Source organism: Silene latifolia, chromosome 10, assembly GCF_048544455.1.
Source record: "Silene latifolia isolate original U9 population chromosome 10, ASM4854445v1, whole genome shotgun sequence".
Classification (NCBI taxonomy): Eukaryota; Viridiplantae; Streptophyta; class Magnoliopsida; order Caryophyllales; family Caryophyllaceae; genus Silene; species Silene latifolia.
The window spans coordinates 4,036,634-4,052,543 of NC_133535.1; the positions used below are offsets into that span (position 1 = coordinate 4,036,634).

General features: G+C 38.7%; 2 protein-coding genes across 2 annotated transcripts; both read right to left on the minus strand.

Annotated features, from left to right (window-relative positions):
* Positions 1-3,407: 3,407 nt before the first annotated feature.
* On the minus strand, positions 3,408-7,413 carry LOC141604755 (actin-11-like). The gene is made up of 5 exons (XM_074423242.1): positions 7,235-7,413; positions 5,194-5,264; positions 4,542-4,935; positions 3,830-4,443; positions 3,408-3,740 (listed from the first exon to the last, which is right to left on the minus strand). The coding sequence occupies exons 2-5, from the start codon at positions 5,251-5,253 to the stop codon at positions 3,675-3,677; spliced, it is 1,134 nt and encodes a 377-aa protein (XP_074279343.1). The 5' UTR covers positions 5,254-5,264; positions 7,235-7,413; the 3' UTR covers positions 3,408-3,674.
* A 3,909-nt stretch (positions 7,414-11,322) lies between these two features.
* On the minus strand, positions 11,323-14,853 carry LOC141604754 (actin-7-like). The gene is made up of 5 exons (XM_074423240.1): positions 14,616-14,853; positions 12,960-13,030; positions 12,477-12,870; positions 11,750-12,363; positions 11,323-11,651 (listed from the first exon to the last, which is right to left on the minus strand). The coding sequence occupies exons 2-5, from the start codon at positions 13,017-13,019 to the stop codon at positions 11,586-11,588; spliced, it is 1,134 nt and encodes a 377-aa protein (XP_074279341.1). The 5' UTR covers positions 13,020-13,030; positions 14,616-14,853; the 3' UTR covers positions 11,323-11,585.
* Between the last annotated feature and the right edge of the window lie 1,057 nt (positions 14,854-15,910).

The window sequence follows — 15,910 nt, forward strand, 5'->3', positions numbered from 1 at the left end:
GAGTCGTTCGGGAGGTCGTACCGGACCATATTTCTTTATCTCCCTGTTTTTTTATCACGCGTCCGAGGTCATTTTAGGAGTTAACCTATTCGATTTCACCCTCGGATAACGAATATTAATATATTTTTCACGATTAGCCGAGGTTCGACGAATGCTGGTTTATGGCATACCGACAACCCCAAATGTCTTCCGTTGCTACTCAAATTTTGCGTGGCCGCTTTATCTGACCCGAGGAACTTCATGCGCGATTTACGGAGAATTTTGTTCCGGTACCCTGGAATCCCGAAAAACCGTGTATTATATACTTCAATTTGAGCCGTTCCGGAGGTCGTACCGAACCCTGTTCTTTTACTCCCGGTTTTTTTTATCACGTGTCCGAGGTCATTTCCGGAGTTAACCTATTCAATTTAAGTCTCGGATAACGAGTATCAATACATTTTTCAAGATTATCCGAGGTTCGACGAATGCTGGTTTATGGCATACCGGCACCCCCAAATGTCTTCCGTTGCTACTCAAATTTTGCGTGGCCGCTTTATCTGACCTGAAGAACTTTCTGCGCAATTTCCAGAAAATATTTTTCCGGTACCATGGAATCCTGAAAAACAGTGTATTATACATTTCAATTTGAGCCGTTCGTGAGGTCGTACCGGACCCCATTTCTTTTTCTCTCGGTTTTTTTATCACGCGTCCGAGGTCATTTCAGGAGTTAAACTATTCGATTTCAGCCTCGGATAACGAATATTAATACATTTTTTACAATTATCCGAGGTTCGACGAATGCTAAGTTATGGCATACCGGCACCCCCAAATGTCTTCCGTTGCTATTTAAATTTTACGTGGCCGCTTTATCTGACCCGAGGAACTTTATGCGCGATTTCCGTAGAATTTTGTTCCGGTACCCTGGAATCCCGAAAAATCGTGTTTTATATACCCTTCAATTTGAGCCGTTCGGGAGGTCGTACCGGACCATGTTTCTTTTTCTCCCGGTTTTTTATCACGCGTCCGAGGTCATTTCAGGAGTTAACCTATTCCATTTCAGCCTCGGATAACGAGTATTAATACGTTTTTCACGATTATCCGAGTTTCAACGAATGCTGGTTTATGGCATACCGGCACCCCCAAATGTCTTCCGTTGCTACTCAAATTTTGCGTGGCCGCTTTATCAGACCCGAGGAACTTTCTGCGCGATTTTCGGAGAATTTTGTTCCGGTACCCTGGAATCCCGAAAAACCCTGTATTATAGACTTCAATTTGTGCCGTTCGTGAGGTCGTACCGGACCCAGTTTCTTTTTCTCCCGGTTTTTTTTTCACGCGTCCGAGGTCATTTCAGGAGTTAACCTATTCGAGTTCAGCCTCGGATAACGAGTATTAATACATTTTTCACGATTATCCGAGGTTCGACGAATGCTGGTTTATGGCATACCGACACCCCCAAATGTCTTCCGTTGCTACTCAAATTTTGCGTGGCCGTTTTATCTGACCCGAGGAACTTTCTGCGCGATTTACGGAGAATTTTGTTCCGGTACCCTAGAATCCCAAAAAACCTTGTATTATACACTTCAATTTGAGCCGTTCGGGAAGTCGTACCGGACCCTGTTTCTTTTTCTCCCGATTTTTTTATCACGCGTCCGAGGTCATTTAAGGAGTTAACCTATTCGATTTCAGCCTCGGATAACGAGTATTAATACATTTTTCACGATTATCCGAGATTCGACGAATGCTGGTTTATGGCATACCGACACCCCCAAATGTCTTCCGTTCCTACTCAAATTTTGCGTGGCCGCTTTATCTGACCCGAGGAACTTTCTGTGCGATTTAAGGTGAATTTTTGTTCTGGTACCCTGGAATCCCGAAAAACCGTGTATTACACACTTCAATTTGAGCCGTTCGGGAGGTCGTACCGGACCCTGTTTATTTTTCTCCCAGTTTTTTATCACGCGTCCGAGGTCATTTCAGGAGTTAACATATATTCGATTTCAGCCTCGGATAACGAGTATTAATACATTTTTCACGATTATCCGTGGTTCGAGGAATACTGGTTTATGGCATATCGGCACCCCCAAATGTTCTGTTGCTACTCAACTTTACGGTAATAATTGCATAAAATCGTGTTACACAAAAATGTGTGGATCTTTAATACTCACTGGATTGACCCTTTGACGAAACACCCCTTCATTCCTTGAACATCAAGTAGACCACGGCAAACAATGGTAATAAATGGAAATTTTCCAGTTGTAAATTGTAATCCAATTGAATAAGGAATTTGGTAATGAACCTATAAGTTGATCATTCGACATGATACAAATGACCGGGACGGAGGAAATAATTGATAGGAGGCATCATTGCAATGAGTGGGGCAACATATGCGATTCAGCAGCTGGTATTTGCCATTAAGTTTCGACAAGGTACGGATACAGTAACAGGAACTAATTTGCATTGACAAATATTACAAATTTACGATGCCACAATCTGCATACTCCGTACTTAATTAGCTGTAAATAATGAGGGCCAAGACTTGAACACTTACGGTCTGAATACACGAAAATTTCTATTATATGCGATTTACTAGTTCACGCGAAGTTTTACTCTATCCAGCTAGCAAAATATAGCCTAGATGGTCAAATCGTAAAATTTCAGAGACTGCATAATCGAGAACGTTAAGGCTCTAAACTCCCACCGGCAATCTGGAGATTGTTTGAAGGAGCAATTCATGATATAGAAAAAAGGGAAAACACACACAAAACAACCCCGTACCAGTTACAACGAGATCAGAAACGATCAGTTGTCCATAATGGAAAAGCACAGCGGGTTGTCCAATAACAATCAGAGGGTGAACGAGCTAATTCCTACAATTGATCATAAAATAATCCAATAACAACGGGCAACATTCTTTCTTTTGCCCACAACGGGTTGTCTTACTTGTCTATAAGCAAGTCATACTACAAATGAGTCATCTACAAGGCTTGGCCGTAATAGTCAGGTTATCCGACTACATACGATAAATCATAGTGGTAAACCAATCCCTGTCCTTGTCAATGATGTAAAAGTTCTGGAACTCCGAAGAGAAATACCCCAAAATCATAAACACATACATCCAAAATCAGACTTCTGGAAATCCCAAGAGAAATACTTCCGGAACCACACTTCCCTTTCGTGAAATTCTCACGTCTCACAAAAATACTAAAAACTATCGTTGTCAGCTAACATATTCTCTATTTCTCTGCCACAGACTAAACCAGACAAGATTCAATAAAAAAAAAATACGATAGAAAGGGAATGACACCCAGAAGTTGAAGTAATAAGATATCCGAAAGGAAAGCATACCATTCATACACAACAGATAAAGAATGTAAGTAGACGGAAAAACATGGGCCACAATTAACATCAAAATAATTGACATGGCAAGGTGACCGAGAAAAATAGTGTGTAATAATTAAACATACTGCAATCTTCAAAGATTGCAGGACATAATCCAACAAAAATAGTTACAACAATCAATAAAAATTCCAAAGGGTTGTTCCCCAAAAAAAACACCACAAGCTCTTCAAACTTCTCCATCTCTCTCAACCAAATCAAATCATATAGCATACTTAAAGTTTTGACCGAACTGAAAGAAAAATGAGGAGATAACAGGAGACTATATAGGACTACAATCTCAAAACTTATCTTAGAACTTAGAAGCACTTTCGGTGGACGATTGATGGGCCAGATTCATCATACTCGCCCTTGGAGATCCACATCTGCAACACAAAGAAAGACATTGTCAGTCAATGTCCTTCAATTCGATAAATAGAACAAAAAAACGTCATTAATGAGAACACGGGAGTACCTGTTGGAAGGTGCTGAGTGAAGCAAGGATAGAACCTCCGATCCAGACACTGTATTTCCTCTCGGGTGGTGCGACAACCTTGATCTTCATGCTGCTGGGAGCAAGAGCTGTGATCTCTTTGCTCATACGGTCAGCAATACCGGGGAACATGGTGGTACCACCACTGAGAACAATGTTACCGTAAAGATCCTTCCTGATATCGACATCACACTTCATGATGGAGTTGTAGGTAGTCTCGTGGATACCCGCAGCTTCCATACCGACCAATGATGGCTGGAAGAGTACCTCTGGGCAACGGAATCTCTCGCCTCCAATGGTAATCACCTGCCCATCGGGAAGCTCGTAGTTCTTCTCAATTGCAGAGCTGCTCTTTGATGTCTCTGATTCCTGCTCGAAATCGAGAGCAACGTAGGCCAGCTTCTCCTTTATATCACGGACAATTTCCCGTTCGGCAGAAGTGGTGAACATGTAACCTCTCTCAGTCAGGATCTTCATGAGATAGTCAGTGAGATCACGACCAGCAAGATCCAAACGAAGGATGGCATGGGGTAGGGCATAACCCTCGTAGATTGGGACTGTGTGACTCACACCATCACCAGAATCAAGCACAATACCTGTTACATGACACAAGATTGTAGAGCTGTAAGATAACATTACAAGAGAACACGAAGCGCTTATAAACACCAGTAAGAAACCTTTACCAATCACTGACCTGTTGTACGACCACTGGCGTACAAGGAAAGAACAGCCTGGATGGCGACATACATAGCGGGAACATTGAATGTCTCAAACATGATTTGGGTCATCTTCTCCCTGTTAGCCTTAGGGTTCAATGGTGCTTCTGTAAGTAGCACTGGATGCTCTTCAGGAGCAACACGAAGCTCGTTGTAGAAGGTGTGATGCCAGATCTTCTCCATGTCATCCCAGTTGCTCACTATACCGTGCTCAATTGGATATTTCAAGGTCAAGATACCTCTTTTTGACTGTGCTTCGTCTCCGACATATGCATCCTTCTGGCCCATTCCAACCATGACACCAGTGTGTCTGGGACGACCAACAATACTTGGGAAGACGGCCCTTGGAGCATCATCTCCAGCGAAACCAGCCTTTAGAAACAAGAAAACATATTTGATCAGCTTGAAGCTCATGTCAAGTACGCAACACCTATGTTACTCTGACTCAGCTCAAAGGGTTGGACACAGGTGCATACACTACTGTCGGATTTGACAAGTTTTGGGTCTAAATGTAGTGTTGTAGTGTCGCACCAATGTCCAAAGGTCAGGACACGGATACGTGAGCCTATATGAATTGTCGAAGTAGCATAGCTCAACTCATAAAAACAGATACAAAGGATTCTTTCTTACCTTCACCATACCAGTTCCATTGTCACAGACAAGGGGTTGAATCTCCTCTGCATCTGCCATCTCGATTTATACTATGCAAGACACATTATTCAAAAGGGTCACTATAAAGATTAAAGCTAGTAACCATCTTTCATCCACAACACCGATTAAGATGAAATATTCATCTAAAAATATCTCAATTACTCAGCATATAGACCCACACAAACCACACAAGGAGCAAATTCACAAATCATTTTTAGCGATCAATTTTTAATGTCAACCAAACCACAAAAAGTGTATCAGAAACACTGCTATCAAAGTTGCTTTACAAAAAACTGATGGTCTTCATGTCAAATCAAGTGTTTACTTCAATACACAAACATACAACGGAGGATCCTATTACGAATGTCTACATTCGGATTATTACAAAGACTATACCCTAATTATGGTCAGCGTAAATTTTCAACATTTATTCTTCCAGTAAAACAATGTTTATGACCAGTCAATTAACAAACAAATTTTCTCTAGAGAATAGTTCATTTATAGCGCGGCCAAACAAAGTTTTTTTCCTTGTGCACCAAACTCCACAAAACCCCAAACTCCATTGCCAGCATCAATTACAAGTACCATCTACAAGCTCCAGTGGCGATAAGCCCCAAATTTTATTTAAATCTGAAAGCATTTTTATGTCCAAATTCTTTTAAACAACTTTTGCTTGTCCTTTTGGGATTTTTTCCCAGCCGTGACTGGTTTTTCTTTCCATAAAAGAGGTTGAAAAGCTGTTTTAAAGAGTATGTAAGCTCATGAGATTTTTCATAAGAACTTGCAATCGATATCGTAATTACAACTAAACATTTCAGATCAGACAAAGTTCATCCTTCTCTAAACGACATCAAATCCATAGATCGTTTCACAGAAAGCAGTATGAGCAAGCAACAATGTAATAAACGCTATACAGAAGCGTCATATTCAAAAATTGATCGTTTTAACAAGGGCTTATTGGTTTGATTCTTACAAAATTGTATTTCTTTATCTATGATGTGTTTTGTTGATATCGTATGGCCTTTTGTTAATTAATTGATCATTGATAATTAACTCAAATAAAATAGAGTAAAAAATAGAAAGGCAAACAACAACAACAACATCAGAGCCTTAATCCCAAAATGATTTGGGGTCGGCTGACATGAATCATCTTTTCGAACCGTCCATGGGTAACGCACGCCTCAAAATGCGAATAAAAAAAGGGAAGATGAAAAACAAAAAGGAAGAACGAAAATGTAATGGAAACAAAAATGTAATACAAAGGCAAACAATCAACACAAATCTGCAGCCAAAAGCGATAAAAACAAACCACAACCCACACATTCATATGCATAACTACAATTTCGGTATTAGTCAATCAGAAGGCTAAGATAAACTGTAGTCAAAGCACATCAAGACTAATCTAAGCTACGGCACTAGCAATCCTGCTTCTTATTAATGATCAACTCCGGTCGAAAACTTAACAAGAACTTGGCCCCTACCCTCTGCATTATATCCTTTTTAAGTAATTGAATCGCCTAAGATTCAAATCCGCCCCTAAACCCTTCCCCGACACATTTTAGTCAAGATCCGCCGCTAAATTCACCTCTATGATATTAAAATGCCATCAATATTTCCGATTCAAAATCAAACCATCATTTGTATCAAAATCCACCAAAAATGCGACTAAATCGCAACACAAGATTACGAAAACTCATCTATTACAAACAATTTCTCCCAAATCACAGCATTTAAATCAACGATAACCAAGATCGGACGAACAATCAGATCGAATCGAGCACATTTACTCGCAACAATCGATTCACCAAACCCTAGATCGGAACTCCATTCAAATCAATCGAATTAAATCATACAAAATTACAAACACAACTTCAATCAAACACAAATTTCAACTATTCGGATTCAAATATGCAACAAATTGAAAATCGATCTACACAAATAATCGAAATTATATATAAAAAAAAAAATAACAAAAATAAAAAGATAAAAAAATAAAAGAGGTGGAGAGGTGTATATATACCTTGAAAAAAGAGGGGAGAGAAAAATGGAGGAGAGAGAATGTTAGATGGAGAGGAGAGAGAGAGGGAGAGTGAATGAGGGAGAAATATGAGGGATTGAGATGTAGCTTTATTATGTTGTTGAGGACGGCTCACAACTCACAAATGAAATGCAAATGTAAATGAAATGTAAATTCACTTTGATTTTATTTTATTTTTATAAAATAAAAATTGATTTTAAATTTTAAAGAAATAAAATATTTGGGAGGAAAATGCTTTTTAATGTTACATGGAAGAATGTGAGAACAATGATTCGGACAGGGTGGAGAGAGGATGAAAGTTAAATCACTTTTTTTTATTTTAATTTTGTAATATTAATTACAATTGGTCTCCCTTGTGACGGGTTACCATTTGTGGCGGATATTTTGTGAGATAAAATGGTAACAAAATGGGTTAGTGGAGAAAGGGGACCACATAAATAGTGTTGCAGAGAGAGAAAAAGTGGGTACTTGGTGAGGTAAAATGGTATCCGTCACTCAAGAGTGACGGATATGTGCCGTCACAAACAAGAATTGGTGTATTAATTAATAAGAATGATTTATTGGTGAAAGTTTAACATTTGCGACAGCCCGATAGGTAGAGGTGATAATCGGGTTAGCTCAAGTCGAGTCGGGTTGTTTCTGATTACTGGATTCATCGGATCGGGTTATTATCGGATCTTTATCACATAATTTCAATTTTTGATCATTAGGTTTAGCTTTCGATTATTAATTGGTTTATTTAGTTCATTATTAAGTCAAACGTATCAAACTAAACTCTAAATCTCTTTTATTTTGATCAATATTAAGCTTGATAATCGTCGAGTCATCAATTTAATCGGGTTAATATCGTGTCAAGTTTGCTCGAGTTCGAGTCGGGTCAAACTTGTCAACAGCATAGAATATGCACTTTATGGTGGCGGTTCGATTGCAGGCTGTTAGACCGTCCTGCCCTATATTTAGACCCAGCCAAGGGTCGAGGCATGAATTCTAAGGTCTGGAGAGGTTGGCTCATGCTTGGGCCTAATCTGTCTCGTTACGCCTAATTTTTATTTTTATTTTTATTTTTGTTTTAGGCGAGTTTGGGAAAGTCGGACCAACTTTTCGAGCCTTTAACCGATCTTGAAATTTTGGCGGGAAGGAGGTAGGTCGGGGAAACTCGGTCCTGTAAAGCCGATTGAGGTGATTTTTACTTTGGTGAGGTTGCAGGTGGCCATCGGGTTGGGCCAATGTGGGCTCCGTCGGGTCAGGACGGGCTAGGTTGGGGTAAGGGGCTCGGGCACGACACTATGAGGCGTTAGTGTCGCGCTAGTGTGAGGTTGGGCCGAAAAAACCCGAGTCTGAGCATAGCTAAGTTAGTGTTAGAGCTAATAACGTGAGATAGGTAGGCTAGGTCCATGTACCCTTTTCTATACTAGGTCAACAGATTGACCTATGCCGAACTATAGAGGGATCAGCACTTTCTCGGCCCCGCTCCAACGATAGGCTGGGCCGTGCTTGATGACGGGCCACCAAAATCTGACTCGTTTTGGCGGACTGGGCCGAGCTAGCCTGCCAAGTAAGCCACATCTAGGCGAGGTCTACAGGTCCGGTACAACCAAAGCACAAGCATAACCAAAACACGACTTAATTTCAGGTCGGACTCTAGGCCCGACTTTGTTATAGTTTTTGAATTAATCAATGATCAAGCACGAGTCAGTGCATTTGCTAGGTGGACCGTTAGGTAGTCACACCCTGTTGTAGTGTGATAGACATGTTGTAACTTAAGTCAACTAGATTATCATTAATTTCTTTAGGATTTTCTCTTTCAAATCTAAGTATAAAAAGTTAATTTAATGAAACTTGTGAGTTATTCATTTATATTAACCGTGCAAGTTTTTTGAACCATAATGTACAATTATTTCCGCAAAAAGAACTAGATTTATGGTTACAACCTCCCCCCTCCCCCCCGAAAAACGTTTTTTAAGCATCTTATTTAAAAATTTTTTACTTAAGTATCAGAGCGGATCCCCCAAACGCTCCCCGGCTGCCTTGTTTGTTCGCCATGTAACCTCATTCCGATTCAGCACGCAAGCCAATAGGTGATTAAAGCTAAGTTAGGCCATCAAGACAAAATGAGTTGTATACCTAGTCTAATCCATTCTATAAGATTGTTTTTTACAAAAACAACTGCAAACACAACTATTATAATATGTTGTCTGATGATAAAGTGTGGGAATTGTTTCATGCCTCTACATCTTTTCCTGCCAAAATTTTAGGTATTGTTAAGGCTGCAACGGTGGTAGCAACACAATAGACACCTATCAATATCACAACCTTGAAAAAAAAACATATCACCATTCTTATAGCCATGAAAAAACAAAACAGGAGAAATGAAATTCCAAGAAAGCGGAAATTTTCAAGGGATCGTCTTCCTCATCGAGATTATGACTCCTTAAAGTTCATTGGAATCCTTACAAAAGCAAAACATTTCGACGCTACTAATGTTAAGTAATTTATTTTCGCAATACTATTTTACTCAACTCAGTACATCAGCTTGTGATAGATATATTACTCTTGTGGGATCGTCATCCTCATCGAGATTATGACTCCCTAAAGTGATTTCCTAGATGGGATATATTACTCTTATGGGACATCTATGCAATGAAAGACTGAAAGAGGCATTAAAGCAATCAACTGCCCAAGTCATATCCCATACTTTGGGAAGTTGGAGAATTGAGATGGATCATAACAATCCCATAACCAAAAGAAAGTCTTTTTAACATTTTTTTTTTCCAACAAACGGTTGGCCATTATGGTCATGTTATTTGACAACTAATGACTATTCTAAAGGGACTGGTAGTTGGCCACAATACAGTTATGCTATCCAACCACTAGTTATTAATCTAAACTAGTTTTATTCCCGTGCAAAAAATGCACGGGTCGTAATAGCAGACAGCCAGACGCTATCATTAGATATATGAACATATAATTAAGGGTGATTAAGCGTTCAATACCGTGACAATATAAAGTCCATATTTGGAGATTTGAATATCAGATTATATTGTTAGAATTATATCAAAGGTATTTGACATGTTAGACCCGTTAAATGTATGTAAAATTGTAAATTGCAACATTTATGTAAATTGTGACATTTTAACTTATATTTTAACATAAGCAATTAAAATAGAAATAAGAGATAAAAATAAGAGAAATTAGCTTGAGGAGAGAAGGTAATTAAATAGGATAAGAGACATGGCGGGACCCACGTATAGAAAATCACCAACCAATCAAAAGCCAAGAAAAAACTTGGCTTTTATACTATGTAGACAAGTCTTTAGTCTTGCTTGTGACCGAATATGCGAAATCAAGCTGCTTTTTCCATCTCTCGTTATTTGAAACCCCCGCTGATCTATTCAGTGTTGGAATCACAAGCTTCTGACTTCTCACAATCACCTTTCTTTTTTTTAACACTATTTAAATCGAGTGTGAGATGTCACAAACTTATGGAGGCATTGTGATAGTGTTGTGAACTTGTGATTCTTGGTGGTTGTGTGGTAGCCGGATCAGGCATTAGCCTTCCCCTTTTTTCGAGGGCAAATATATCTATGCATCGCCGGCATCTAGACAAAGTAGTCCCTATAGTCCTTGTCCTCTTGTAAGTTGTAACAAATACATCCAAAATCACACATCCATTTCATACAAAGTACTTTAATATTCTTGCTCATATATAATACTCCTAAACTATCGTTATCAATTAATCTCGGCCACAAAACCAAACCCGATCAAACCGAGAAATCAGCTTCATAATCATAATCGAAAAGGGATGACCGGATGACATCCAGAGACGTTCCGAAGATTGCTGATCACATAATAGTATAATAATACTAAACTATCGTTATCAATTAATCTCAGCCACAAAACTAAACCAGATCAAACCCGATAATTCAGCTTCATAATAGAAAGGGGATGACATCCAGAAACGTTTGAAGCATCGAGCAATCGGATAATCGCATGCCATCCACACACAGCAGAGACAACAAGATGCGGATGAAAACAAATGAAGATCGATCAACATAATTGGCATGGTAAGGTGACCCAGAAAAATAAGAGTATATAAGAATTAAACATTTCGCAGAAGATTACATGGCATAATCCAAGAAAAAAAAAATAGTTACAACAATCAATAAAAATTCCCAAAGCTTTGTTCCCAAAAAAAACACAAGCTCTTCAAACTTTCTCCGTCTCTCTCAACCAAATCAAATCACATCATACATCACACTAATAGTTTTGACCGAACTGAAAGAAACACAAGGAGAATAGGACTAGAATCTCGGAACTTATCATATGGAGTAACTTAGAAGCACTTCCTGTGGACGATTGATGGGCCAGATTCATCGTACTCGCCCTTGGAGATCCACATCTGCGATACAAAGAAACACATTGTCAGAATGTCAGTCAATGTCCTTCAATTCGATAAATAGAACAAAAAAAACGTCATTAATGAGAACACGGGAGTACCTGTTGGAAGGTGCTGAGTGAAGCAAGGATAGAACCTCCGATCCAGACACTGTATTTCCTCTCGGGTGGTGCGACAACCTTGATCTTCATGCTGCTGGGAGCAAGAGCTGTGATCTCTTTGCTCATACGGTCAGCAATACCGGGAAACATGGTGGTACCACCACTGAGAACAATGTTACCGTAAAGATCCTTCCTGATATCGACATCACACTTCATGATGGAGTTGTAGGTAGTCTCGTGGATACCCGCAGCTTCCATCCCGACCAATGATGGCTGGAAGAGTACCTCTGGGCAACGGAATCTCTCACCTCCAATAGTGATCACCTGACCATCGGGAAGCTCATAGTTCTTCTCAATTGCAGAGCTGCTCTTTGATGTCTCTGATTCCTGCTCGAAATCAAGAGCAACGTAGGCCAGCTTCTCCTTGATATCACGGACAATTTCCCGTTCGGCAGATGTGGTGAACATGTAACCTCTCTCAGTCAAGATCTTCATGAGATAGTCAGTGAGATCACGACCAGCAAGATCCAAACGAAGGATGGCATGGGGTAGGGCATAACCCTCGTATATGGGTACAGTGTGAGACACACCATCACCAGAATCAAGCACAATACCTGTTCACAATACAGGAACGTACAACTGTTAGATAACATAGCGAGTAGCGACACAACATGAAAGTTGAAACGCCTGTAAAACACAAGTAAAATAGACATTACGAATCACTGACCTGTGGTACGACCACTGGCGTACAGGGAAAGCACAGCCTGGATGGCGACATACATGGCGGGGACATTGAATGTCTCAAACATGATTTGGGTCATTTTTTCCCTGTTAGCCTTAGGGTTCAATGGTGCTTCGGTAAGTAGCACTGGGTGCTCTTCAGGAGCAACACGAAGCTCGTTGTAGAAGGTGTGATGCCAGATCTTCTCCATGTCATCCCAGTTGCTCACAATACCGTGCTCAATTGGGTATTTCAAAGTCAAGATACCTCTTTTCGACTGTGCTTCATCTCCGACATATGCATCCTTCTGGCCCATACCAACCATGACACCAGTATGTCTGGGACGACCAACAATACTTGGAAAGACGGCCCTTGGAGCATCATCTCCAGCGAAACCAGCCTATACAAACAAGAAGACAGTTATTGATCAGCTTGAAAGCTTTTTTCAAGTCCTTGAGAAAACAATTGAAACAAAAGATTCCTTCTTACCTTAACCATACCGGTTCCATTGTCACAGACAAGGGGCTGAATCTCCTCTGTGTCGGCCATCTTGATTTATACTATCAAAGATACATTTTTCAGGAAAGGTCAATATAGAAAGATTAAAATTAGTGTAACTAACAACCATCTTTACCCATAAAAACATTGATCAAAATACAGAAAAAATCAGTGTTACTGTATAGTTAAGACACCGAATTGGCGCGTAGGCCGTAGATCACTCATACCACAAATAAGGCTCAATCTCACAAATAAGTTTTTAATTGGGCTGTCAAGCCACAAAAAAGTGTATCAGAATCACTGGGATAATAATATTTGGTGACACAAAATCTACTCTCCCATACACGGACAGTATTTATTTTAACTTAGATGTGAAATTGAAAATACAAACATTAGTAGGATGATCTTAGGGACCTCCAGATTCGAATAATGAAAAGACTACACCATATTGGCATATCATTATATATATCTTCTTCAGTCCACGGACGTCCTTTTTCGGTACATCATTCATGAATCATGACCAATCAATTCATTTAAGAAAATTGTACTAGTACACCCAAAATTCGAACATTTACAATCAAGATAATAATTATCGATCACAGAGGCCAAACAATCAAGATAAAAATCGACCAGCAAACAGGTAGTGGCCGTAGGTTCCACCATTATCTAGATAAGACAATTAAGACAAGCCTTAGACGGAAGGTGATGACAAACATACCAGAAACAACACATTCACATGTCCAACTAAATTTCCAAAATTAGTCCATCAAAAGCCCAATTCAAATTACAGCTAAATTATACTCCTTCCGTTTCAATCATTTGTTTACCTTGATTAAATTACCTTTAAGAGTCTATCTCAACCATTTGTTTACCTTTCTACTATATATCCTTTACAGAGAATAAACAAGGTAAACAAACACAAATTCTCATTATAGACAAACGGGCCAAATATCCACCCACTTTAAGCATAAGACAAACAACAAGTTGCATGGTGGGGCCAAAAAATGTCACCACTTGCATATTTGACCCGTCTTTCACTTTAGACAGGTATATCCGTCTATAGTGAGACTAATTGGTAAACAAATGATTAGAACGGAGGGAGATCTCCGTCTCAAACTTACTCTAAGCAATATCGTTACCAATCCAACCGCCTTTCAAATAATCATCTCAATTCAACCGCGTTACTACTCAGTAGTATTTTTCGAACGTAATTAATCATCAACTTATCGTCAAGCAAACTGAACTACCTCTAATTCGAAAAATTCAACCAAAACGCATCATAAAACAGCATCAATCAGCAATAAATCATCACGAATCTCAGCATTACGACGACGACGAAAGATTAACAATCAAGCAACAACAACAAACAAGATCCGACGAAAAATCAAACTGCTAAGCACAATAAACAAGCTTAATAGCATAGCAATAATCAACTCAACATAAACCCTAGATCGACACCTAAATCACTAAAACATTCATCAAAACCACAAATTACATCAATCTAATCAGATTCATAACCACAACAACTTCAAAATCGATCTAATCAAATAATCATTTGTTCAGCTTTGATTAAAACACTTCACACAAGAATATAAAAGGTGAACAAATGACGGAGACGGAAAATAAAAAATTAAATTAAAAAAATACCTTGAAGAATTAGGAGGAGAGAATGGAGTAGTGAGAGAGGAGTAGATGAGAGAGAGGGGAGTTTGAGGTGTAGCTTTATGTTTGTGGTGGTGTTAAATGAAATTCAAATTCAGTGTAAATGTAACGTAAATGCAAATGAGTTTTATAGGGTTTTTGTAAAAAAAAATAAAAAAAAAATGAAAAAATTGGGGATGGAAAATGAGAAGAAGTGAGAACAATGATTTGGACAGAGTGGAGTGAGGAGGCACATTGTGTGTGAGTTGGATGCACGTAGTAATTCACGTGCTTTGCTTTGCATTGCTTTGTTTTGTTTTATTTTTCGAGGAGTTTCTCTTAAAACTGTTTTATAAATTTTCCAAAAAAAACCGTTTTATAATATATGATCGTTATAAGGTTGGGATGACTCACAACTAATGCAAAAAGCGAGTGGAGTTTTGGATTTTGAGACCTGACATCACAAGCTTGTGACAGTCACAAGCAAGACTTGCTAAAACCGGTTAGGGTTAGTGGAGAGTCTGAAAACAATTAAACATTCCATCATTTTGTATTTATTATAGGTTTTTTCATTTACTTTTTACACAATATTATGTTGTTCTCTTTTTTTTTTTTTTTTATCAAAGATGATATAATTTTATGAAAGATAATTAATAATACTATGACATTTGATATGATATCATAATCATTTTTCTTTATTTACAAAATTTCGAAACTGCTGAATTATAAACATGCGTCAACAAACTTGTGTGCTTGCCGAGCTGTGTAGCATCGCTTGTAAGTTGTAACTCAAGCGAGGGCATTAAATTGGTAAGTCGTTCAAAAATCAGAACAGATCTGTGTGTATTTTATTTTAATTTTTATACGAACCGCTCTAATAAAACGTTAAATCATTCATTTTGTATAAAACCGTGTGCGGTGTGCCGTTACGATATAATTGTGTTGCTAAAAATTAAACGAGTACTCTACATAACATGGTCGTAACTTGTCTATCATATTGCCAACTTATTTGAGAATCTAAAATTGTAACAAAAAACGGTGTAATGTCAACTTCGTGACTTTTTCTTTGTAATAACATGGAGAGTACATGACTAACACCAGTAAAGGATTGACAGAATGTAATGGTGGTGATGTACTAGACACAATGTGTAAGCACGTTCTCATGCCCTCCTTAAAGTTTACGACTTTTTCATTTCATTTTTCTAAATTATTATTTCCATGTAAGAATTGCATAACTAAGGAGAAAGATCATGGAATTACATTTCATAAACATACATGTATGTAGTAATCGGGTTAGGATT

Bases quoted from the DNA above. Each gene is read 5' to 3' on its own strand.
- LOC141604755 (XM_074423242.1), bottom strand. From the start codon at position 5,253: ATGGCAGATGCAGAGGAGATTCAACCCCTTGTCTGTGACAATGGAACT. The intron at 4,936-5,193 runs GTAAGAAAGAAT...TTGTTTCTAAAG, and splicing joins ATGGAACTGGTATGGTGAAG to GCTGGTTTCGCTGGAGATGA. The intron at 3,741-3,829 runs GTACTCCCGTGT...TTTGTGTTGCAG, and splicing joins CACTCAGCACCTTCCAACAG to ATGTGGATCTCCAAGGGCGA.
- LOC141604754 (XM_074423240.1), bottom strand. From the start codon at position 13,019: ATGGCCGACACAGAGGAGATTCAGCCCCTTGTCTGTGACAATGGAACC. The intron at 12,871-12,959 runs GTAAGAAGGAAT...TTGTTTGTATAG, and splicing joins ATGGAACCGGTATGGTTAAG to GCTGGTTTCGCTGGAGATGA. The intron at 11,652-11,749 runs GTACTCCCGTGT...TTTGTATCGCAG, and splicing joins CACTCAGCACCTTCCAACAG to ATGTGGATCTCCAAGGGCGA.